We start from the raw sequence: 26857 nt of genomic DNA on the forward strand, positions 1-26857 counted from the left end.
AAAAAAATTCTGATGGTTTGATTCAATATTTATTGAGTGACTGGTTCAGTTGACAAACTGGTGTATGTGTACATTTTTAGGTCAACTACAGAGATCTAAGCAAACCTTCAACGAAAGGATCATATTAAAGGTCTACAGTCCTGCCACATCTAGTCATGAATGGAAGTGGGCAATTAAGCAACTAACTGGAGGAGAAGGCAGCATAAGTATACCCCTAGTCAGTAATGGGGGAGTCCAGCATGTCTAGGCAAAAAGTCAAGGCTGAAGCATTTGCAACCATCTTCATCGAGAAGTACCAAGTGAAAGTGCATCTCTGTCTCCTCTTGAAGTCCCTAGCATCACAGATGCCAACCAAATTATATTTACTCCAGGTGACAGTAAGAATAGCTAATATTGCTAGAAATGGCAAATCTCAAGCCCTGACAACATCCAAGCAGTGGTACTGAAAACTTGTGTTTCAAACGGGCTATACACCATGCCAAGCAGTCCTAGTCCAGTTTCAAGGTTGGCATTAATGTGGAAAATTCCTCAGCTCTGTTCTCCCTACAGAATGTAGGACAAATAAAAACCAGCTAATTACTGCCCCATTAATCTACTCTTGATCATTTTCAAATGGCTCTCTGATGCCACTTAAATAGCAATCACTTGCTCACTGATGCTCAGCCTGGGTTCCATTGGCCTCTCCACTTATAATCACGTTAGAGCTTTGGTACAAACTTTATTACAACAAAATTTGATTTAGTCAAAGGTTATCTTAGAACTCCCTTCTAAATGCTATGGGTATTTCCTACATTATGTAGAATACAATAGTTAGTGAAGGTGGCTCACCATCACCACCTTGAGGGCAATGAGTGCAGGGCAGCAAATGTGCACTTTGCAGCATAGAAGCAAGGTGGCAAATTATTCAATTTCATTACTATATTGTACCCTCTTCAAGACATCTCTTGTATTACCAATAAATGGATTCCAAGCTTGTCATAAATATTGACAAAGCAATTAATTTATATTGGGGTTACAAAGATCTCTTGTTCAAATAACCTTGTTTTAAACAGCTTATAATTTCTAAATTCATGTAAATGGTTTGTTTTTAATCTGATATTGTTTTCACTTTGGGTTGTTTTGTGATTTGGGTGATCACAGGAGAAGTCATGATGAGACTTAGATAACAAATATCCAGATGCACTATGGAACATATGAAATAAGAGTAGAAGTGGGCCAATCATCCCTTGAACGTGCTTCATCATTCAAAAAGATCATGCTAATATGTTTGTGTTTGAATTTCATACTCACAACTACCCCCAATGACCTTTGATTCCCTTGCCCACTAAGATAATCAGTGCTATAAAAATATTCAGTGACCCCACTTCCATTGTGTTCTGAGGCTGAAGATTCAAAAGTTGCACAAATCTCGGAGAAAGAAGGTATTGCTATCTCTATCTTAAAAGGGCAACCCCTGATTTCAAAATATTGCTCTATAGCTCTAGACTAACTGACAAGAGGAAACATTTTTTCCACACCCACCACCTGAAGGCCATTTAAGATCTTGTACACTCCAATCAAGTCACGTCTACTGTTTTAAACTCCAGCAGAAAAAAGTCTAGCCTGTCTAACTTACCCTCATAAGGCAACCCACTTTTTCAGATATCAATGTAGTAAACCTTCTCTGATCCATTTGTAATACATTAACATTCTTACTTGAATAAAGAGACCAAACATGTTCAAGTCGTCATGGTTTTTCCTCATCTATGAAACAAAGCCCCTCCTTTTATGTTCAATTCCTCTCATAATAAAGAATAGCCATCTCATTAGCCTGCTTTATGTGCTGTACATGTTCTATGGCACAAGGATTAAAGTACCAAGAGACCTCTGTACCTTGGTGTTCCGTTGTCTTTTTGTTAAATTTATACTCTTTCTTTAATTCTTGTCAGAGTGAACAAGTTCACCCTTTCCAATATTATATTCCCACAACCAGATTTTTGCCTATCCATATCCGTGTGCAAATCGTCATCTTGACAATATACTTGACTACCTATCTTAGCACCAACACCTTCACTTCATTAATCTTAAGTCATTGCTGTAAACTGTAAAATATTGAGGCACCAGGATTCCACCTGTCACATCCAACCAATCAGACAAAGACCAATTTATGCATTTAAGGATTAAAGCGAAACAGTTGAAGTTCTTTGCCTACTCAGGATTGGCAAATGTCTCATAATTTTAGTGAATGTTAGGGTGCTGATTTGTTTTTAAGTTAATTGGTCTCGGCAGATCCATTCGTTGATGTGTGTGTTTTGGCTAAGCTGGTGTTGTTGTCATTTCCTGTTTGCCCTTGAGAAAATGATTAACTGCTTTTTGCAGTCCTTGGGATGTACATACACCCACAGTGCATTTTGAAAGGTTATTCCATGGTTTGATCCAGTGTCAGTAAAGCAGTGGCAGTACAGTTCAAGTTCAGGATGATGTGTGGCTTGACAGGCGACTCTTGTCATCTTGGAAAGTTGGCATTGGTTTATCTTCATAAATCACGTTTTTAAACTGAAAGGTTTGCTGTTTAAAATGGGAGATATTATCACCGAACCACAATGTGGATTTTGAGTCAAATCAAAAGTGGTGATGAGATGGTGACAACTGATTGCTTTCCCTGAAGTGCATTTGTAGATCATCGTTGCTTTTCTCTTGACATTATCATTATTTTCATGCTCGTTAGACTACTGGTTGAAACAACATTTTACCATTAAACAAAAGTAAACAACTAAAGAACTGCAGCTGCTGGAATTAGACACAAAAACAAATTGCTGGAAAAACTCAGCAGGTCTGGTAGCTCTGTGGAGAGAAAGCAGTCAGTGCTTCAGAGCACTGTTCTGAAGAAGGGTCACTGGATCCAAAATGTTGACTCTGCTTTCTCTCCACAGAAGCTGCCAGACCAGCTGTGTTTTTCCAGTAATTTCTCCTTGTTTCAACATTTTAGCCGATAATTGGGACACATTTTCATACCATGTGACTTTAGTTAAATAATAGGGCAAAACATTAAGCATCAGGTTTATGAATATAAATGTTAATTGCTGTAAAATACTTGAGAGTTGCAATGTCTTTAACGTTTCAGTAATATGCCTGTGACATGTTTCTCTAGGTTTAAGCAATGAAAGCTGGTCTATTATGAAGAATGTGGCTACTGAACTTGTTATCATACTGATTGGTTACTTTACCCTGGTTCCAGCTATTCAGGTATTTCTTGTAATTTGTCCTCCTAGTTAGGAGGAACTGTTTTGATATAGAATAAAAGTGCTTGAACTTTTAGGATTGGAAAGGAATTTTCATTTAAACATTAACCTTGACTCATTAATAATGCTTTGAATGTTATATTCAGCTTTCTGCTTGGACCATTCTTCTGTTGAAGTTGTAAATTTTTCAATTTTATGACTAGAACACAGACACAAAGATCAATCATTTGTGTATTGTGTCAGATCTAAATTTTGTGCTGTGTGGCTCTAATTTTACTCCTTTTCAGGTGTTGTGTGGTATAACACATTAAGTATCCTTGAATTTAAAACTAAACAAATTTCTTTTTAAAATCTGCTGTGTTGTGTTATGTTTACTGATGATACCTCACTGCTGAAAATTGTGCACTTATTGTGTAGAAAATTTGTGCATTATAGATCATAGAGAGTCATAGAATTGGGCATCAAGTCTGCACCAACCCATGGAGGTAACCGCCCCCCCCACCATCACTAAATCGCTAATGTAATTAGATAGTAGCATTGCAAAATTATATTTTAACATTTGCCAAGTACAAGGATAGAAAAGCAGAAATTATGGGTTAATCATTTATAAATCATACCTCCAAACAATCAAGAAGCTGTAAAGAAGATAAACTGCATTGATATAACGCACATGTTACAAATTCAGGATTTATTGAAGTTCTTTTCAAGGGTAGTCTGCTTTTAAATCAGGAAGTCAGTTTGCAAACAGTGAGGTCCCACAAATATGAGATAATTGACCAAATAGTTTGTTTTCCAATGCTCAGTGAGAGATAATTTGGCTGAATCCCTCTTTTTTTAGATAGTGCTGAGGTCCTTTTATGTTTATTTGAAAATTTGTTGAGATAGTATTTTAACAAAAAAAGGCCTCTTCTCTGTTGTGGTTTCAATCATTTGTCAGTTTATATTATGGAATTAAGTCTCTGGAATGGGATCAGTGTATGCACCGTGCATAGATTTCTAAGAACATTTGATAGGCTTTTTATGGAAATAAATGCTCATGGCATAGAAGTAGCATATTGACATGAAAGAATATTGGCTGCCTAACAGGATGCAGAGATTAGACATAAAAGGGTCATTTTCAGGTTGACAAGATGTGATGACTGATATGCTGAAGTGATCAGTGCTGGTACCTCAATTGTTTATAACTTGTACAAGTTAGGTGGCACGGTGGCTCAGTGGTTGACGCTGCTGCCTCAACACCAGGGTCCTAGGTTCGATTCCAGCTTTGGCTGACTGTGTGGACTTTGCACATTCTCCTCGTGTCTATGTGAGTTTCCTCCAGGTGCTCCAGTTTCCCCCCTCGGTTCCTCCCTCGCTCCAAAGATGTGTAAGTCAGGTGAATTGGCCATGCTAAATTGCCCATAGTGTTAGGTGCATTAGTCAGAGGGAATAGGTCTGGGTGGCTTACTCTTCGGTAGTGGGAGGGGGGGGGGTGGTCGGTGTGCACTTGTTGGCCTTAAGGGCCTGTTTCCACACTGTAGGGAATCTAATCTAATCTTTCTTAAGGTGAAGTTGTACATGGTATGGTTGTGAAATTTTAGGACTACATAAAGATAATTAGAAAGAGGATGTAAGGAGTCTACAAAAAGATACAGGTACTGTAGTGATTGTAATAAGGTCAATCCGGTGGACTTCATAGAAAATAAGTTTCCTGATTGGACCAGATTAGCAGCCTCAATCAAGGAGCCCAGGCTGACCGATAAGATCAGTAACGTCAGCTGTCCTGATACTCTGAAGGAGCTGGATCAATGTCATATATTCTCTACCTATAAATAAAGAGAGTCTTGGTGATGGGATTCTGGCCTCTTTGGAGTTATTTCGGCTAGGTTGAGTGAGTGGTCAGAGAGCTATCAATGGAGTATAATGTGGAAAAATGTTAACTTGTCCACTTTTTCCAGGAAGAAACTACATGGTAAGAGATCTCTTAAGGTTCAGTGGGATCTGGATGTTCTTGTGTATGAGTTGTATAAGGTTAGTATGCAAGTTCAGCAAGTAATTAGGAAACTAAAAAGAGGCAAATGGGGAATATTCCATCATGCTCCTGACTTGTTACCTATAGCTAGCAATCAGGCTTTGCGGAGTTAATAGGTTAATTAGTTGCTGTAGGATTTCTAGTTTCTGACCAGCTCTTGGAGTCAAAGCATTTATGTGGCTAGTCCAGTTCAGTTTTCGGTTAATGGTAAGCCACAGGACAATTTTAGTGGGATAATGTCATTGAATGGGTAAAAAAATGAGGTCTGCAGATGCTGGAGATCACAGTTGAAAATGTGTTGCTGGTTAAAGCACAGCAGGTCAGGCAGCATCCAAGGGATGCTTTAACCAGCAACACATTTTCAACTAATGTCATTGAATGTCAAGGGGCAATAGTTAGATTCTATCTCTTTGAAGATGGTGATTGCCTGACAATTGTGTGGCACAGATGTTACTTGCCACTTGTCAGCACAAACCTGGATATTACCCCAGTCGTGTTGCATTCGGAAATAGACTGCACTGGTGTCTGAGGTGATAGTGGAACCTCATATCTTTTTCTTCTATTCAACTGAATTTGGTATCACAGTAGGGAATTCACAGATTTATTAGGGGTCAGGAAATACTTCTCCCCTGCTTTCCTTTGTTTTTCCTCAGAAATGTGAGCGTTTACTCAGCACTCTTCTCTGAAAAGTTCAGCTATGAAAACTTCCACAAGCAACTATACAAAAATCAAACAAACTGTTAGTGTTTGCCGACTTATATTCTGAAAAGTCACAAGTATTTCTTAACAATAGTAATTGCTTTCAGCCTTTCTGTCTTGATAGTCAACAGTGTGACTTTGCACTTCTTAGTGCATAGTCATACTGTTCAGTGTTAGCTGTGGTTCAGCTAGTACCACTCTCTTCTCTGAATCAAAGTTACGCTTCAGGTCCCAGTGATCATTATTGTTTTTAAGTTCCTTTCTCTTCTCGCATTTTTCTACTATTCTTGAGATGTTTTTATGTTTTACTGTGAATGCAGATGCACAATGCTTGTTGCAAGTCTGTACCTGGTCGCAAATACTTTGTTTCCTCTTATTAATTCCCAGTCAAATCCTCTCAGGGATCATAAGACTGTTCAATACAGCAGCAGAATTAGGCCATTCAGTCCATCGAGTCTGTTCTGCCATTCTCATTGTTTCTCAACTCCATTCTCCTGCCATCTCTCTTTTACCTTTTGATGCTCATACATAGATTCTTGATTTGTAACTCTGTCTTAAATACACTGAATGACTTGGTCTCCACAATCCTCAGTGGCAATGACTCTTCACAGATTTATCACCCTCTGGCTGAAGAAATTCCTCCTCAGCTCAATTCTAAAGGCTTGCGCCTTCAGTCTGAGACTTTGCCCTCTACTCTAGTCTCTCCTACAAGTGGAAACATATTTTTCATGTACACTCTATTCAGGCCTGTCCACAAGTTTTCATGAGAGTACATCAAATACAGTCTCAGCATCTTCAGCTGTTCTTTATATGACAAGCTCTTTATATGACAAGCTCTTTGTACCATTTTGTAAACTTTCTCTCAACCCTCTCAAAGGCTAGTGCATCCTTCCTTAGCCAAAATGGCTAACGGTATTCCAAATGCAGTCTTATCAGAGCCTAATGCAGGCTCATCCCTGCTGTTTTTATTCTAGCCCTGATCAGGAGATTATATTAGATTAGATTACTTAGTGTGGAAACAGGCCCTTCAGCCCAATAAGTCCACACCGACCCGCCGAAGCGCAACCCACCCAGACCCCTACATTTACCCAATCACCTAACACTACGGGCAATTTAGCATGGCCAATTCACCTAACCTGCACATTTTTGGACTGTGGGAGGAAACCGGAGCACCCGAAGAAACCCACGCAGACACTGGGAAAATGTGCAAACTTCACACTCAGTTGCCTGAGGTAGAAATTGAACCCCAGTCTCTGGTGCTGTGAGGCAGCAGTGCTAACCACTGTGCCACCGTGCCACCCTCCCAAAAATAAATACTATCATTGTATTTGCTTCCCAACTGCCAATTGAACCTTTGTTAACTCGGACTCCTAACTCGCTTTGTGCTTCAGATTTCTGAAGCATTTTCACATTAAGAAAATAGTTTACATCTCTCTTTCCTACCAAAGCGCATAACCTCACATTGTATTCCTGCTGTCACTTCTTTGCACACTGTCTTAGCCTGTCAACATGCTTTTCTGTAGCCTCCTTCATCCTCAACACTATCCATCCCTCCACCTATCTTTGTGATGTTTGCAAACTTAGGAACTGAGGGCATTGTTGCTTTGTCCAGGTTGTTAATATATGATGTGAATAGTTGTGATCCCAGCACTGGTACCTGTGGAACTCCTTGAGTTACTGGCTGCCATCCTAACCCCTATGTTCCCACACACTACCTTCTGCTAGTCAGTTGATCCTCTATCCATGGCAGTATCTTGGACAGTACCTAATACATGGGCTCTTAACTTATTTAGCAGCCTCCTGTGCGACATCTTGTCAGAGACCTTCTGCAAATCCAAATGGATCATGTCCACTGACTCTCCTTTTTCTAATTTGCCCATTCCCTCTCAAAGAATTCTAACATCTGTCAGCCATGGTCAAACCTTGATGAAGCCCTGCTGACTCAGTCCTGTCTTCACGTGTTCTTCCAAGTATTCTGCAAACTCATCCTTAAAAATGGACTCTGAAATCCTATCAATGACTGAGGTCAGGCGAACTGGCCTACAATTTTCCACCTTTTGTCTACATCCCTTTTTAAACAGGGAATGTTACATTAGTCTTTTTCCAGTGCTCTGGGACCCTTCCAGACTCCAGTGATTCCTGAACAATCACCACATATGCCTCAACAATCTCCCATCTATTCCATTCTGGATCTGGGGTGTAGTCCAACTACTATGGCTGATTTTCCACCTTCAGACTTTCCAACTTCCCCCACCACCACCTTAGTAATGGCCAAGACAATCACCTGTCCCCTTACTCTCTTCAGGTTCTGATAAGCTGGTCTTCCACCATGAATACTCCACTATTTCTTTGTCTCATTATTTCTTCCCCAGCCTTGTTTTCCAGCAGTTTAAATGTCAACTCTTGGCTCTGTTACCTTTTTATATGTCCAAACGCTCTTGCAATCTTTTTGTACGTTACTAACTAGCTTACCTTCGTATTTCACCATCTCTGCTCACCCACACCCCCAGTTGCTTTTTTAGTTGTCATCTGCCAGTTTTCAAAGGCTTCCCAATTCTCTAATTTCCCACTAATCTTCATTGTATGCTTTTTTGCTGAGCTGAACTTAACTTACCTTGTTAGCCATGGTTGCCTTGTCTTTAGTATGTTTCTTCTTCCTTGAGATGAATTTCTGCTTGCCTCCTGAATTACCCTAGAAACTCCTGCCATTGCTGCTGCATCGCCTTCCCTGGTAGGCTCCCCTTCCAATCAACTCCAGCCAGCTCCTCCCTCCTGTCTTGTGGTTACCTTTTAATCAGTTATAATACCATGCACCTGATTCCAGCTTCTCCTTCTCAAACTGCAGTGTTAATTCTATCACATTATGGCCACTGTCCTCTATGGATTCTTTCACCGTTAGCTCCTGAATCAAGTCTTCCTCATAATATAGCACCAAATCCAGAATTGCCTGTTCCCTAATGAGCTCTACTTAAGCTGCTACATAAAGCCATCTCGTAAACATTTCACAAGTTTATTTTCTTTGGAATTGTCTACCAATCTGATTTTTTCCAGTCAAGCTACATATTCAAGTCCCAGAGATTATTGTAACAGTGCCATCTTGCATAACTTCTTTCTCCTGATTGATTTCCTTTCCCATATCCTGACTACTCTGAGGAAACCTGTACATAAATCCCATCGGAGACTTTTTTCCCCTCTGCAGTTCCTTAACTCTACCCTCTGAGTCTGTGTCTTCTGACCCTATATCACTTTTGCAATCTATGCTGAATTTCATATCATAGTAACAATGCAACTCCACACCCTCTGCCCATGCATCTCTTCTTTTAGTAGGATGCGTGTCCTTGGTTGCCAGCCTGATCCCCTGGCAGCTGCATTTTCATGATGCCCACAACATTATACCTGCAGCTTTTAATCTGTGGTACAAGCTCGTTTACCTTGTTACATTTACTGCGTGCAATTTTAAGTGCTGCACTCAGTCCTGAATTGATGTGCCCTGCCCCCTTTATTGTTGTCCCCTTTATGCTGTTTCTGAAGTTAGGTTACTGACCCATTCCATACTTTGCAGGAAACTTTAATAACCTCTCCTGAACCTATCTCTCCCTCCTCCCCGCACACCACCCCCACAACCTTTCTTTTTTCCATAATTTCCCATGCAAGTGAATCCCTGCCTCCCACTTATTTGTTTGAAACCCTATTGACAGACCGGGTTGTGAGATTTGCCATGACTCTGGCACCAGCAGGTTCAGGTGGAACATGTCCCATAAGAACAGTTCTTTCCTTCTCCAGTACTGATGCCAATATCCTGTGAATTTTAACTTGCTTCCCTCAAATGTTTGAGCCTTGTGTTCAGCTCTTTAATATTATTGACTGTGTGCAAATTAACACATGGGTCTGGTAATTATGTGGAGATTTATTTTCTTTTTGGTCCTGCTTTTCAATATAGCTCTCACTGCACATATTCCCTCAGCAGAACCTCTTTCCTCTTTCTACCTATATTTTTGGTGCCTACATAAGCCATGACAGCTGGATCTTTCCTCTCCTATTGCAAGTTGCTCTGCAGCCCAAATAAGAGATCTTGAACCCATGCAGGCACAGCCTTTGAGAGTCTCAATTTTGATCAGAGAAAATAGTGTCTATTCCCTACTTTCCTAACCTGATGAGATCTATGTCTCTTTTTCCACTCCTCAATCAATCCTGTGTGACTTATACCATGGTGCTATGGTCAATTTACTCATCCTCCCTCCAGCCCCTGCTCTCATCCATGCTGAACAAGAATTTCAAATCTGTTGGGCAAACTCAAGGGCTGACGCTCCTTCAGCACTATCCCTTGGATCACTCTTCCCATCTTGCCCAGACTTGCCTCCTACTGTCACTTACCACTGACCGAATTTAAGGTAGTCAGTTGAAGAGGTGTGATTGCCTCCTGAAACACAACTTCCAGGTAACTCACTCCTCCCTGATGTGTTGAGGTGTTCCAACCTCAGGCTCCAGCCCATCAACTCTGAGTCAGAGTTTCTCAAGCAGCCAACAATTGCTACAGATGTGGTCACTCTAAACAGCAATGAGTTTCACCTAGTGTCACACCATGCAGTTACAACACATCGACTAACCTTGCTCCTTTATTTTATTTACTTCGTTAATTTTTAAAGGTTCCACTGGTCTTTTATGTGTAATCTGTAAATATTTCTGCTACTTAGCTGCAATCTGAAAGTAGCCTCTAATAGTCAAATTAGTACCTATTATCAGCAACGACTTTATAATTTTCCTTCCTTTTGTGTTGGCCCCCAATCCTGGGCTTCAATTTATCCTGTAGAAATACTTCAGAAAATAAAAGTCAGAAAGTACCTCTTACCACTGCATCGAATTCTTACGCTGCCTCCAAAGTCACTAAAACTGTATAATCACTTGGGAGGCTGTGTCACCTGATAGGATATCTTCTTCATAACTATTGGAAGCTTACTGACTGTGAGCTTTCAATAGGATCTCTCTTAGACAGATCAATATTTAGTTTAGCAAGTCACTTCCTTTTTATATACCTGTAGAAGCTTTTGTCTGCTTTTAATATTTCCTGTTAGTTGACACTCAGTCTGATTTCTTCCTCTCTTGCTGAGTCACTATTCACTGGTTTCTTCAATTTTTCCCAATCTACTACAATTTTTGATAATATGCTCTCACCTAAACATCATCTTTGATTCTATGAATGTCACAGGTTCCAACATGCTCTGTGACCCCTGCATCTTCTCTCACCTTTTGCAATGCCCAGTCATGATTGCAAAGTAGTGTCTATTCTCTGACTTGTGCTTTTCTTTATTTTTTTCATAGGATGTTGGTATTTCTGGCAAGGCTAGTATTTATTGTCCATCCCAAATTGCCCTTGTGCTGGGTCACTCGCTAGGCTATTCAGAGTCAACTACCTTGCTGTGCATCTGCATCATATATATGCCCAAACTAGGTACAAATGGCACATTGTCTTCTGTAAAAATCATGATTGATTGTTTTAAAAACCCATCTGGTTCAATGATAATTTTACTGAGATTAACTTTATATTCCATATTTATCCCCTCATTTCAAATTCTACCATCTGCCATGGTGGTAATCAAACTCGTGTCCCTAGAACTGAGCTACTACTATTAGTCCTGTGAGGACCTCACTGTGGTATCATCTTCCCTAGGTATTCCTTATCTTTACAGCAGCCCTTTTTCACCACCTCCCCCCAACTTGATGCACTATGGTATAATGATCAGTTTGTTAATCCTGCGACTCTGAATCTGCAAGTAGGTAACAAGTACCTTATACCTGTTAGTCAAAGTCAAGAACCAACACTCCTCTATCATTATGGATCTATATGCCTGCCAGAATTGCAGTCACGCCCCAACAATTTACTAACTCTAAAGCTGTACTTATGTGAATGCCTCCTGAAGCAAAGTATGCTATTATGGCTTTGCACCTGGATCTCCTGCAGTTTTTGCCATTTTTGCTCCTGTTAAGGATGAAAGATAGGTACTCAAAGCTAGTATTTTTTGGAGGACAAAGGAAATCGAGATTAAAAATAACACATTTACGTCAAGAAACAAAAGGCAATTGAAAATCAGGGCAAGTTCAGAGTTTGCTGAGTACCATTAGACCCTAAGGAATAGGGACAGGAATAGGTTGTTTGGCCCTTCAAACCTGAGCCACCATGGATCATGGGTAATTGACCTTTGGGGACTTTTAATCCGGTTAGCAACTGGTACGGTACCTCTAGTTGTATCAGCATTTGCATCTTGTGTAGCCTACTTCAATCCATGCATCTATTTGTGGAGTTCACAGCTGTTTCTTGCAGGAGTCCTTTGTGTGATTGGATTTTCAGCGTTTTGGGTATTGTTTCCAAAAATGAAGAATATAAGTTAAAAGTTCAACACATTCACAAAATTTGAATCATATTATTTTTTGTTATAGTCTCAAAGTGCTCTGTAAAGGAGATAGATGTGTGTGGACAAGATAAATTATTGAGCAGGAAACCAAAGTCTAAAGATTTTAGATTACTTTTGAGGAGACAGTGGAGGGAACAAAATATTGTGGTTTTGGAAATTGAAAGGACATAGAAAGGTGATCTTTGAATTGTCATTCAAGATTAAGCAAGAATATGTTAAAAGTTGTCCTAATATTCTGGGTGGTCAGGTTTGCAGTGCAAAGTAACACCAAAGTTTAAAGTGCAAAGTTCAATTCCCTTCCCCGAGATGTGGTGACCCTCAGGTTAAACCACCACCAGTCATTTCTCTCCAGTGAGAGCTACCACTAGTTATCTCCCTCAAATGAGTACCCAGCCATATGGTCAAGTAGGACTAAGGTGACTTTGTGAGTTGTGGGAGAGAAAATAAAATTATACCTTTTGAAGCCTGACAACTGTTTTGGAATAATCTTATTTGCTTTCCACCTGAAAGCACTAATTTAATAAAATTTGTGTCTAAGTTAAATATTATTATTTTGGTTTTGATTTTATTTTTCAGCAGCAAGATCCAAGTTAAGTGCAATTAAACTAATAGCATGCATATACAAAGATGAGCAGTAAAATTAAAGAAAAGATATGTGAATAAATTAATTTTTTTGATGAAAATGACAAACAAGAGGCTTCAGGTTGAATAATACTGTTTAATTATAATTACATGATCCTTTTGAGAATGCACCCTATCTTAGTTTTGCTGCTTAATATTTTTGTGTTGCTTCTTCAAATGTGCTGTTCACGTCTTATCACTTTTTTATTGTCTGAAAATTATGTATTGAACTTTTCTTTCTTATTTTGTTTTGTGTATCTTTTCTACTTGCCTATTCCCCACCCATCCAATTCTTGCAGGAATTTTGCCTGTTTGCAGTGGTTGGACTCGTTTCTGATTTCTTCCTGCAAATGTTTTTCTTCACAACAGTGTTGTCCATTGATATCCGTCGTATGGAGGTAAGCTAAGTCTGTTGTACTAAGTTAAATTAATTTTGAATCTAACATTGTGGTGTGTCAGCTGAGCTCACTGGCTGGAGGGATTGTCTCCAAAGTAGAAGATTCTGTCTTTAAGAGCCACTCCAAGACTTGAGTATATACTTGTTGACATTGCCAAGAAACACTGAAGGGAGTGAAGCATTGTTAGAGGGGTTATGGGTTTCAGAAAATGAACTATGTGGTGAGTAGCAGTGATGACATTGTTTGGTAAAGGACAGATAGTTGTCCTGGGCAACATTCCTCCCTGAACCAACCATTAGAGATGAATGAACTGTCTATCAATTTAATACTGCTATCTGTGTGCAAAGTGACTACCATATTTGCTGATGTCCTGTTTAATCCATTTCTTAGGTACTTGTTCATGTTTGAGGTATTTATTGTAACTTCTGAAAGATGTCACAGTGCTATGAACTTAGTAGCTACAATGTCCTTGTGCATTCCCTTCCTACACCAACTGTATAGTGCAGTGGTTTAGGTTAGTAGTGCATATTATTATAATTGTCAAAGCTCTAGGCTTTGACTGTACCTGTAGTTGATATCACTAAGAGGTTTCTAAGAGAAAGATAATTTCCCACTCTCCTGAACAAGGAACACAAGAATAGCAGTGGACTATTTGGTCACATAGAGTCGTAGAGATGTACAGCACGGAAACAGACCCTTTGGTCTAACTCGTCCATGCCACCCAGATATCCTAAATTAATCTAGTCCCATTTAGCCCGTATCCCTCTAAAACCTTCCTGTTCATATACCCATCCAAATGCCTTTTAAATTTTGTAATTGTACCAGCTTCCAATACTACTACTGGCAGCTCATTCCATACATGCACCACCCTTTGCTTGATAAAGTTGCTCCTTAGCTCCCTTTTTAAACCTTTTCCCCCCCTCACCCTAAATCTATGCCCTCTAGTTTTGGACTCCCCCAAATCAGGGAAAAGACCTTGTCTATTTACCTTATCCATGATTTTATACACACCTATAATGTCACCCCTCGGCCTCAGACGTTCCGGGAAAACAGCCCCAGCCTATTCAGCCTCTTCCTATACATCAAACCCTCCAACTTTGGCAACATCATTTGTTAATGTTCATCATTTAGTCAAGTCACTTTTCATTTATCTTAATTCCCTCTTTTAAAAAAAAGCCAAAGAATTGCAGATGCTGGAAATCAGAAACAGAAATTGCTGGAAAAACTCAGCAGGTCTGGCAGCATCTGTGGAAAGAAAGCAGAGTTAATGTTTCTGGTTGAAACAGAGTTTTTCTAGCAGGTGCAGTTCTTTGGTTTTTTTTTTGTTTAGGGGGAATTAAGACACAGATGGCAATTCTATAAAGCACTTGCTCACACATCAGGTAATAGCTATCCCAAAATTGGATCCACAGAAAAGGTGAAGTTAGATCAAACAAACTTTTAAAAATGAATATGGTAGATTTATGAGAGACTTTAAAGACTACAGAATCAAAGCGGGCAGAGAAATTTAAGAAACGAAAACAGAAATTGCTGGAAAAACTGAGCACGTCTGGCAGCATCTGGAAAGAAATTAATTAATGTTTCTGGTCAATTTCAGTTTTTGTTTATTAACTTCCTCTGTCTGTTTGAATCTACCATATAGACTTTTAAAATTTTGTTTGGTCTAACTTCACCTTTTTGTGGGACTAATTTTAGGATTGCTATTACCTTATTTGTGATGATGCGCTTTCTGGAATTGCTATTGAAAAGTCTAGTTCTAATTTTATGATATCTCTGTCCTGGACACACACTTCAGAGGAAATAGTTTCTCTTTATTAGCCCTGTCAAAATATTTAATTAGTTTAAAGGTTCAGTTCAAGACGGGCTGTACAACCTTTCTTCCCCCCCCCCCCTTCTTGTTTTGCTTCATACATTTCTGATGAATCTACGGTATATCCCTTCCAAGGCCACAAAATTGATCGCGTGGTGCCAACTTTAATAACTAAAGCACATATATAGCCGGTACTTATTGTTGTGCATATCTTTTATAGTAGTACCCTTCGATATATATTTTCTCTTTTTCTTTTTGCCAAAATGTCTCGCCTCACACTTCACCGCATGAACTTCATCTACCACCTATATGGGCACTCCTCCAACTTATCAGTGGATTTAAAAAGATCTTCCTCACAATTTACAAAGTTTCCAGATTTTGCATCACATACATGCTTTGAATTTTTTTCCTGGACTTCAAGATCGAGATTATTAATATTAAGCAGCAATATAAATATTCAGATGCATGTGAATAGGCAGCATGATCTTGGCTATTCTTGGGAAGAGGATCTAGAAATACAGGCAGGGGTTGTGTACTTTGGCCAAAACATTTCTGCTGTACTAAAAATGAGAAGTCAAAAAAAAGGAACACAGTCAAAGATTTGCAACAGAAATAGTAAACTTCAAGTATAATTTGTGTGAGCCTGTTACAACTTGACGATGACTAATGTAAAGAAAAGATAGAGTAAGAATATATGTTTTAAAGAAACTCAGCAGGTCTCACAGTATCAATGGGGAAAAAAGAGTAAACATTTCAAGCCCAGTGAGTCCTCTTCAAAACTGAGCTACTTGAAGCGTTAATTCTAGTTTCTTCCCACAGATGCTGCCAGACCATACCTAATGAGTTTCTCAATATTTTCTGCTTTTGTTTCAAGTCTCCAACATCCGTAATTCTTTGTAAGACATTTTGAAGAAGTTTTACATCTGCTAATTTCTAATTTATTATTGCAGCTTTCATGACTTCTCTCTTTCCTATCAGCTTGCTGACCTTAATAGGCGTCTTCCAGCAGAGGCTGTGCAAGAAATCCCTGACCATTTGAGACTGCCTCGCTCCAAGTCACTTCCAAGGCAACAGAGATATGAACGTCAGCCTATGACACGGACTTCAGCTCCCTACACCATCTCCCTGCAGACTTCTTCTTTTAGGAACCTACGATTGCCAAAGAGATTAAGAGTAGTATATTTTCTGGCTCGGACACGACTTGCCCAGAGAATTATTATGGTAGGAAATGGATTGTGTTTGAGCCATATATAATGAATGGCATATTTATTAGGCTTGATAAGAAGTGGCTTCGATCTATTTTTGGTTTGGTTTCTCAATTTATTTTATCATTGCTGGCAGGTGGGACTAGATTGAGTTGGGATATCTGGTCAGCATGGACGGGTTGGACCGAGGGGTCTGTTTCCATGCTGTACATCTTATGACTCAATTACTCTATTCAGGCTTTGTTGCTTACAGTCCTTTGGATGATCATTCAAGATTCCTTCACCCTACTGACATTTATGAGTACCTTAATTAATCCTATGATATAGGTTGTCTGATGCAAGGGATTTGTTTGTGCTTCTATTTATAATAATTTCTCGAACATACCAATGAAAATGCCAGTGATACCCGATTAGTCAGTTGATGCCCAGATATGAAAAAGGCAGATGAACATCCATATTATTAGATCGCCTCAGGGCTTAAAACTGAAAACTTTCCCTAGGGTGTAGAGCAAGAGCTGAAAATAAAGGTACTGTATATCTAACAATACTACTTAAATTTGTCCAGAATGTTGATTATCCTACAAAACCTTGAGAGAAAGTTCAAGTTATTTCCAATGGTAATTATTGTAGAAATATTTATTTGCTGTGTTTTTATTCGTTCAGTAGATGTGGGTGTTGCTAGTTAATTCCTATCACTAAATTCTCCATTGTAATTTAGCAGTGCTTGAACATCTGCAGTACTTTGGGCGCAGAACCATGCACAATGCTGTTAGAGAAGGAGTTCCAGGATTTTGACCAAGTGATAGTGAAGGAACAGGGTATAGTTCAGAGTCAGGATGCTGAATGCGTGCCATTCAAGCAGAATAATTTGTCTTAAATGGTGTCAAGCTTGTGTTGTTGGAGCTATACTCATCCAGTCATTCTCTCCTATTCCTGCCTTGTTTCTTAAAGAAAGCTTTGATAAGACCAGAGGTAAGTAACACACCACAGAATTTTGAGTTCTGACCTGCTATTGCAGCCATAGTATTTATGACCTGGCCCTGTTCAGTTTCTGGTCAGTGGTGACTCCAGGATGTTGATAGTGGGGATTCAGTGATGGTAATGCCGTTAAATGTAAATTAGTGATGGTTAGATTCACTCTTGTTGGAAATGGTCATTGCCTGGCACTTGTATGGTGTGAATGTTTCTTATCACTTTCAGCTCAAGCCTGGATGTTGTCAGGTCTTGCATATGGATATTGGCTGGGTCAGTGTGTGTGGAGTTCCAAATGGCACATGATGCAGTTATCATGAAATATCCACATTTCTGACCCCATTGGGTAGAAAAGTCATTAAGAAGGGGTGTAGAAGTTTAAAAGGGTTTTAAAGAGTTGATATATGTTGATAGTTCATAGTTTTGTTGACCTGTGTCTGAAAATATATTTTTGTAATATAGAACATAGGACAATAAAACATAGGAATGGGCTCTTCGGCCCAAGATGTTGTACCAAAAATGACATTAAATTAAACTAATCTCTTATGCTTGCCCTTGGTCCATATTCCTCCATTTCTTGCATATTCATGTGCTTATCTAAAAGTCCCTTGAATACCCCTATCATATCTGCCTCCATCACCACCTCTGGCAGTGTGTTCCAGGCTCTCACCACTCTCGTGCTTAAAAAAAAACTTGCCCCACATCTGCTTTGAACTTGCCCGCTCTCACCTTAAATGCATGTCACCTAGTTTTAGACACTTCAACTCTGGGAAAAATAAGTACTAGTTCTTGTTTAGTATGGGGAACTAATCAGTGTTTTCTGTTCACCTTTCCTCTAGGCAGGTAAATTAAGAACTTTGCATACTTTGATTCAGTCAATGACTTTTGTGGTCACACTGAGAAGAGTGAGTCTCGAGAATGAACACACTTTCCCCAGTAGGTTGTAACAGTTTGCTTCCTTGGTCTCTCTATTTAATTGTCTTCAAAGAACTTTGTTTTATACCTCTGGATTACAAAGCTTATATATAAGTTTCTTAAACAAATTTGCTGTCATGAATTTGACAATGTCTAAATCTCATTATTTTTATTTTTCAGGTGGGCACAGTAATATGGATTGGCATTTTGGTTTACACTGATCCTGCTGGTCTCCGGACATTTTTGACAGCTCAGGTTGCTGAACAGAGCCCACTAGGAGAGAGTGGCTTACCACCTATTGCAGTTCCACCAGGTGTTTTCCAGAGGGGAGATTCTAAGAGCAGTTTGCCTGGTTTTCCATCAGATGTCAATGCACCATTAGAGAATCAGTCACGTGGCACAGATCAGAATACAAAACCAAATCCTCTTGATGCCTTACCTTTGGCTACACCTGAAAATGTAACTGATGATGACAAACAGCAAGTTCGTAGTGATACCAGTCTCCCAGAGAATGATTTCAAAGAAGAGATCACTTGGGGAGTTCAGGATCAGGAGATGTGGCGGAAACTATCATTCAGACATTGGCCAACTCTCTTCAGTTATTACAATAATACACTAGCAAGAAAGTAAGTAATTTTGAAACTATCTGACATACTAATGTGGTTTTCTGTGTAACTGAAGGATTTGAAAAGGACAATATTTTGAAGGAAACTGTTTTCAGCAAGAAAAAAACATATTGGCTGTTCAGCTCCCTGACCAACTACCACATGGTCTCACCAGATCCTCATATCTTCCCTTCTTCCATCAATTGAAAGATGCAGTAACATCTAATTCAATGAGTCACTGTGACAAAGCATTCATGGAATCATGTAGCATTGAAGGAAACCCATCGACCTATCATGTCTATGCCAACTTTTTGATACAGCAGTCTAATTAATCTTGTTTCCACTCCCCTTTTTGCCGCGCCTCTGCATATTTCTCCTTTTCAAGTAGATGTTCAACACCTTTTAAAAAGTGACTACTGATCTGTTTCCATCACCTTTGCAAATCTGAAATATCCTATGTAAAATACTCCTCTTGTCTCTACTTGTCTGTACGATACAAAAAAATCTGTGTTCTCTTATTAACTACTAATGGAAACAATTTCTCCCTGTCTATGCTATCAAAAGCCCATAATTTAAAACATCTTGATTAAATAAGTAAACCAGTTACATTGGATTTATGTAACAATATATTCAAGTATATAGAGTATTTAACACCGTAGGTTAGATAACCCTTTATCAGATGGGAAGGTAGATTTATTTCAGCATCCAAAAATAATCAAATAATAAATCTTGTGACTACAACTGTGGATGCTTTGGATAATCATCTAATGTTGTGATTCCTAAATAACCACGAACTTGTAAGAAATGAAATGTATTTAGATATTTCAACTACATTTATTTTGTGAATGTTGTTTTTAACGTTGGATTACAAACAACAACAAATTGCCATTCCTAGATACCACAGTAGAGTGATCAGCCAATGTGGAACTTCAAACCAGCGTCTACAGGTAAACAACACACGGACCAAATATTGAACTACAGAAGCAATCATCCCAACATCCACAAATGAAGCTGCATAAGAACATTTATTTCAACCGCACACTGCAGCACAGAGAAACTATGCAGAGCAGAAGAAAATCATCTATACAGTGTATTCAAAAAGAATGGGTACCCAATGGACACAGTCCACCAATTTTTCAGCAACAAACCCAAACAAGCAGACAAAACGAGTCCAGAAATCCTAGCCACTCTCCCCTGCATCAAAGACATCTTTGGAAATGACTGCTAGACTATTCAGACCCCTTGGCATCATGGTAGCCCCCACAAACCCACCAACACACTAAAACAGCAGCTAATGAACTTGAAATCCCCTATACAGACAACAAGCAAAACTAATCTCATTTACAAAATACCGTGCAAGAACTATAACAAACACTACATTGGACAAACAGGCAGAAAACTAGCTACTAGGACACATGAACATCAACTAGCCACAAAATAATATGACCCCCTCTCACTAGAATCTTTACATACAGAGAAGGAAGGACACCACTTCAACTGGAACAACACAACCATCCTAGGACAAACCAAACAGTGGCACGCACGAGAATTCCTAGAAGTGTGGCATTCCAACCGGAACACTGTCAACAAACACATTGACTTGGACCCCATTTATCACCCCCTGAGAAAAAGAACAGGAAATTACCTCACCATAGGAAATGACATCACCAATCTAAAGAAACCCAAACATATAAATAGAAAGCAGGAACCATCAGCAGTGCTTTGTAAGGGGCTCACTGAAGATGTTACCTAGTATGGCGACAAAGTATCTGAAATTGAACCTTCCAGCTCAGCAAGCAAACCTACATCAGAACCTCAATCTGAGCTACAAATCAACTCAAAACTCGCTAATATTTATTTCATAATTTTTCTGGTCTACTTCTTTTAACAGATGGTCTAGCAGAATCTGTTTGGTGCATTTCCTCTCAGGAATTTTCAATTAAATGAATTCTTAGGCATCCAATGATAAAGTGATATCTAGTGGCATTGCAAATGACTTTTTTTTGAATCTTAGATCAGCTTTTTTAGAAAATGCATTCTGTGTTCCTTAGGTATTTGGAAGTCTGAGCTTGGTGTTACCTGGTCATTAACATTTCATTTGCCACATCTTTATGCTTACTTCATTAGTTTTTAGTGTTATGTAGTAAATATTATCCTTCCTTTAGGTATTCCAATGAACTGTTAAAAGCTACAGCTAAGGAATAAACCTACATGTTACTGTTAAACCAGACGTCATATACTACTTATTTATTTACAGGTATGTTAGCATTCTTCCCATCATCCCTGTATCTTTCCATCTGAGTCTGCAAGATGCCCTCGATGCAAGACACCCTCAAGATGCAAAGCGATATCATTCCACGTTCTCAGCAGATTACGAAGAGGCAAAGAATATTGATGGAAACTGGGCAAGGGGACAGGTTTCCTCTAAACCACAAGCTCCTTTAGACATCACTCTCTACAAGTAAGGTCGTGTGGAATGAATTAAAAATAATGTTTAAAATTAAAAAGTTTGACTTGAGGCTCATTCCTTACCTATGGATTAGTGTTATGATAATGCTAATTATGTATAACCTGGGATTAGTTTACTATATAGTGTAATGCACATGATAGTTTTGTCACATGAGTTTCCACAAAGTGTTGGTTTTATTGCAATGAAAGCACTTTAAAGTTTTGGCTATTTACATTAAGCCACTCAAATTGTTAGTTGTGATGACAGAACATGGGTGATATCACATTCTGCAAGGTACAGTGCCCAAATGTTTTCAGCATTATTTATTGATCGGTTGTCATATCAGGGATAGCAAAAGTTTAGAAATATTGAGGTGAAAGATCACAGTTCTGAAATGTTAACTCTGTTTTTGTCCCCACAGAGATCTGTTGAGTATTTAGAGCATTTTTGTGGGGATGTGGTGATGTAGTCGTAATGTCAATAGATAAGTAATTTAAGAAACCCAGACTAATGTTCTGGGGGCATGGGTTCAGATCCCATCATGAGAGATGGTGAAATTTGAAATCAATAAAAATCTGGACATCGCCTGTTAATTGTCATAAAAGCTCCTCAGGATTTCTTTCAAGGGAAATCAGTCCTTACCTGGTCTAGCCCACATGTGACTTCAGATTCATAGCAATGAAGTTGACTCTTGACTGCCTACCCAGTAGCATCAATAACACATGAACAAATTTAATAAATAAAAGTTTTATTTCAGATTTCCAGTTTCTACACCATTGCTGTCCTTTCATAGAATCTATAATTTATTGAACTGAATGATTTATTGTCATTTGTATTTTACAAATAAATAGTGAAAAGTTTAAAATGATGCCACACTGCTGCCATTTTGAGTTACAGAAGAAATTAAGATATAACTAAACTATAACTAAAATCAGGGTTCTTCTTCCCTCCTTGTGCTCTGCTCATGGCTTGGCATAGTCCCCTCTCTGCCATTAGCATCAAGCCAAGGGATCAACTCTGGTTCAATGAAGAATGCAAAGGATCATGCTTGAGATAGTAGCAGGCATATCTAAAATTGAGGTGTCAACCTGTGAAGCCAAAATGCAAGGTCTCAATTAAACAACTCACTGGTTAATTTCTTTCGTGGGATGTGGCATTACTCGTAAGGCCAACATTGTTGCCTGTTCCTAATTCTCCTTGAACTAAGGCTCCAAGGTCATTTCAGAGGGCAAATTGAGTCAATGCTTATCAGAGTTAAGAATGAGCAATGACCTTATTGAAACATACTAAAAGGGATTGACAGAATACATGCTGACTCAGTATTTCCCATTGTTGGGGGATTGTGTCGTACTCCAGCATGGGTTTCAGAATAAGGGTTCTCTGTTTTAATTCCAAGATGAGCAGGAATTTCTTCTCTAAGATTATCAATTAGACTTGTGAAGAACTTTGTGAAAAAATTGAATATATTCTGAAGAATTGTGCATTGGATTCTCATTGGGGTTTGTTCAGCAAGTTTAGATTTTAGTTTAATCATCTCCATAGAATTCATAACAATACCAAGATCAGCTGACAAGTCGATTCCTGATCCTTATCCCAGCATCAGCAATTTTAGCTGAATCGGGTTTGGGACCAGCAAGGCTGCTTGTCCCCATCAGCTGGCATCCAGTTATGCTCATGAAAACCCTAGCTAAAATTGAGGAAGGATTTTTCAGTCAGATTTAACATTTACTATTATACATCAAAGGCAGATTATGATATTGTGGCAGAACGACAATAATTTCAGCTTTACTTCCTTCAGTAACCTAGCATTTTGTTATAATTATTATAATTTACAGGTTTTTAATACTCTATCATAGCAAAATTTGTAGCTTTTGCTCCTTTGCAATTTAATATGCATGTCATGTTTGAAGTGTGGCTTTTGGTCTATATGATCTTGTCCTTCTAAAATACAACCTTGTATATCCTGAGTAGGTAATTTTTATAGGAAGAATCTAGTGTTGTGTTGGGCTCCCTATCATGTGTATTCTACAAGGCTATTATACTGGTTGGCATCACTCTTTCTTGTGACTTGTGATAAGTTCATTCCTCTGCAGAACTATCTATTTTCAAGTACATGTCCCAGAGTGTTTCATGTTTACTGGCTGAGCTCAGGCACCACGTGATCTAATGGGAAAATTTTTCAATTCTGTCAATTTTTCATTCTCTTTGTAAAAGTCTATATGATTGCTATTGGCAAAGCAAATTATTTCAAGAATTATGTTGCTTTTCAGCAATAGTTAATATTAGCCAATGAAATTACATTTCTTTTTAATTATAAACTTTGTTTCTTGTAGAGTTGGAGCTCTCGGATTGGCATCAGGAGTCCTCCTCGTAATTCTGCTGTTCTGCTTGTATAAGGTGTTCTGTCCAAAAGCATATGGCCAAGATGGTCTATCTTATGGGAGAAGGCGACGTGGGGACTTACCTTGTGATGATTATGGCTACTCACCCCCTGTCAGTGAAACCTTACCGTTGATTTTAAAGGGACACTTAATGGTAAGTAAATATTCGGAAATTTTCATGTTCTTTTATATTTGGGCCCTGTTCACTTGTCAAATATTGCAGCATTTTCTTCAAATGAGAGAGTTTGATTTCAATAATAGTAGTTGTTTCACTTCATGGTAAAATGTCATATGTGAAGCACATTGATACATTTGTGAGAATTGTTTAAATTTAAGTGGGTGCTTGATGATTTGTTCATATTTACAACTGGCAAGATTGCCATACTGTATATTTGTTTTGACCTGGTCAGCCTAGGTTTGTGCGAAGATTTGTAGCTCGGGTGCTCGTTGTTGTGGTTCTGTTCGCCGAGCTGGAAGTTTTTGTTGCAAACGTTTCGTCCCCTGGCTAGGCGACATCATCAGTGCTCTGGAACCTCCTGCGAAGCGCTTCTTTGATATTTCTTCCGGTATTTATAGTGGTCTGTCCTTGCCGCTTCCGGGTGTCAGTTTCAGCTGTCCGTTGTAGTGGTTGGTATATTGGGTCCAGGTCGATGTGTTTGTTGATGGAGTTTGTGGATGAATGCCATGCCTCTAGGAATTCCCTGGCTGTTCTCTGTCTGGCTTGTCCTATGATAGTAGTGTTTTCCCAGTCGAATTCATGTTGCTTGTTGTCTGAGTGTGTGGCTACTAGGGATAGCTGGTCATTTGTAATCATCAAAAACATGGAAATGGAAAAAACACACCAGATCATCAACGCCACACTCACAGGAATCCAATTCACGAGAGAAGAAGAAAAGGATAGCCAACTCCCATTCCTAGACGTGATAGTACAGAGAACACCGAACGGAGAATTCACCACAAGGGTACACAGGAAAACAACACACACAGACCAAGTCCTAAACTATGAAAGTAACCACCCCAACACACACAAACGAAGCTGCATCAGGACACTATTCAAAAGAGCCACAACACACTGCAGTACACCAGAACTGCGAAAAGAGGAAGAGGAACACCTATGCAAGGTATTCGCCAAAAACAGATACCCGCGCAACTTTATCACCAGATGCCTAAGAGATAGACCATGGAACGAGGACATGCCACAACCAAAAGGACTAGCCACACTACCATACATCAGGAGCGTTTCAGAATTGACAGCCAGACTACTGCGACCCTTAGGACTCATAACGGCACACAAACCAACAGCCACGCTCAGACAACAACTCACTAGAACAAAGGACCCGATACCCAACATGAGCAAAACTAATGTAGTTTACAAAATACCATGCAAGGACTGCACAAAACACTATATAGGACAAACAGGAAGACAGCTAACAATCCGCATACATGAACATCAACTAGCCACAAAACGACACGACCAGCTATCCCTAGTAGCCCCACACTCAGACAACAAGCAATATGAATTCGACTGGGAAAACACTACTATCATAGGGCAAGACAGACAGAGAACAGCCAGGGAATTCCTAGAGGCATGGCATTCATCCACAAACTCCATCAACAAACACATCGACCTGGACCCAATATACCAACCACTAGAGCGGACAGCTGAAACTGACACCCGGAAGCGGCAAGGACAGACCACTATAAATACCGGAAGAAACATCAAAGAAGCGCTTCGCAGGAAGCTCCAGAGCACTGATGATGTCTCCTAGCCAGGGGACGAAACGTTTGCAACAAAAACTTCCAGCTCGGCGAACAGAACTACAACAACTGGTCAACCTAATAATAAACTATGCTGAAAAACCAACATCATGATAATGACATACAATCTCATTTTTTCCATTAGTTCACAGTTTAACTTATGCATTGTCTTAAAAAGCAGTCGAAATTAACTGATTTATTTAGCACAATTGTAATATTGCCCTAAACTATCATATCTATATTTAACCAATATGAGTCAACTTAAAATTGATTTCAAACCAAGTCTGGTTAGTATAATTAAACAGCTTGGACTGAGAGAGAAGCAAAACATTCTCTCTCAAACTTCTATCAGTTCCACTGTTCAATTACTGAAAAGTATAAGAGTAACTGGCCCTTTAGTTTCTTTCTTCCTATGTTTCAGGCATTCTTTCTGAGAGTGGAACTCAATCTGTTGGGGAGAGAAAGAGAGACACACATTGACAAATTCGACCCACAGCTTCAGATTTTGAGGCACCAGCATATTGATTATATTTCCGATTTTAAAATATAGTGTTTGAACTTTTTTTAGAGAAAGGTCTCTTGTAATCACTTCTGTTTTATGATTCAAAAATATGTCAGATTGAATATCACAATTAGCAGTGATGATCTTGCTCATGTGTCATCTTTGCTACCATTTTTTAAATTTATTCTGAATGTACATAAAGCTGTATTTATTAACCAACACCAAAAAATGCAATTGACTTGAACAAAGAATTGTTATTAGGTCAATTCAGTGAGTGTAAAGAGTCGAGCCTGGAATGTATTCTTGGGTAGGCCAGACCGATTAGGGATAGAAAGTTTACTTCTTCCATAGCGATGAATGAAATGTTTAGTTTTTACAACAATCTGGTGTAGTTTATGTTCTAGTGCACAAAAATGAGCAGATTTTATGAATTAAGTTTCATAACTTGCTATCTTGGAATTTGATTCAATGACTTATGAGTTGCAATGATGTGAGCATCCTCAGTCAAAATACTGGAATGTAAGTTATTCAGTCGGTCTTTTAGGGAAGTGAGGGGCTTGTAAGTGATATCGCTAAGTCATTTATCGAATTTTATTTGATGTTTCTTGGGTTTTAAATTTTACTATGAAAATTATCATGTTGTAGTCCTGATGAGAGTTGTTAAATTGAAGTAAAAACAGAAAATGCTGAGCAGTTTGGCAGAATCTGTGGAGAAATCAACAATTAATATTTCAGGTCCCAAGAAACATTCCAAAGCATGCTGAGGATTTGCTGCTTTTTCTGTTGTTATTTCAAACATCTGGCATCTAGAATATCTTATTTGTGTTTAAGGGGGTCTTTAGTACTGCTGAAAAAAGGTATTTTGGTGAAGTTTGCAGTCATAGAGTTGTACAACATGGA

General features: G+C 38.9%; 1 protein-coding gene across 4 annotated transcripts in view; it reads left to right on the forward strand.

Annotated features, from left to right (window-relative positions):
* scap (SREBF chaperone) overlaps positions 1–26857 on the forward strand; it is a 152945-nt gene that overhangs the window by 86563 nt on the left and 39525 nt on the right. For all 4 annotated transcript variants that reach the window (XM_060823755.1, XM_060823754.1, XM_060823752.1 and 1 more), the window contains 6 exons: positions 3131–3225; positions 13262–13360; positions 16149–16391; positions 18443–18888; positions 21125–21328; positions 23650–23851. In XM_060823755.1, the coding sequence (XP_060679738.1) occupies positions 3131–3225; positions 13262–13360; positions 16149–16391; positions 18443–18888; positions 21125–21328; positions 23650–23851 (1289 nt within the window). The remainder of the gene's footprint in view (positions 1–3130; positions 3226–13261; positions 13361–16148; positions 16392–18442; positions 18889–21124; positions 21329–23649; positions 23852–26857) is intronic.

This window comes from Hemiscyllium ocellatum, chromosome 4 (assembly GCF_020745735.1).
Source record: "Hemiscyllium ocellatum isolate sHemOce1 chromosome 4, sHemOce1.pat.X.cur, whole genome shotgun sequence".
NCBI lineage: Eukaryota > Metazoa > Chordata > Chondrichthyes > Orectolobiformes > Hemiscylliidae > Hemiscyllium > Hemiscyllium ocellatum.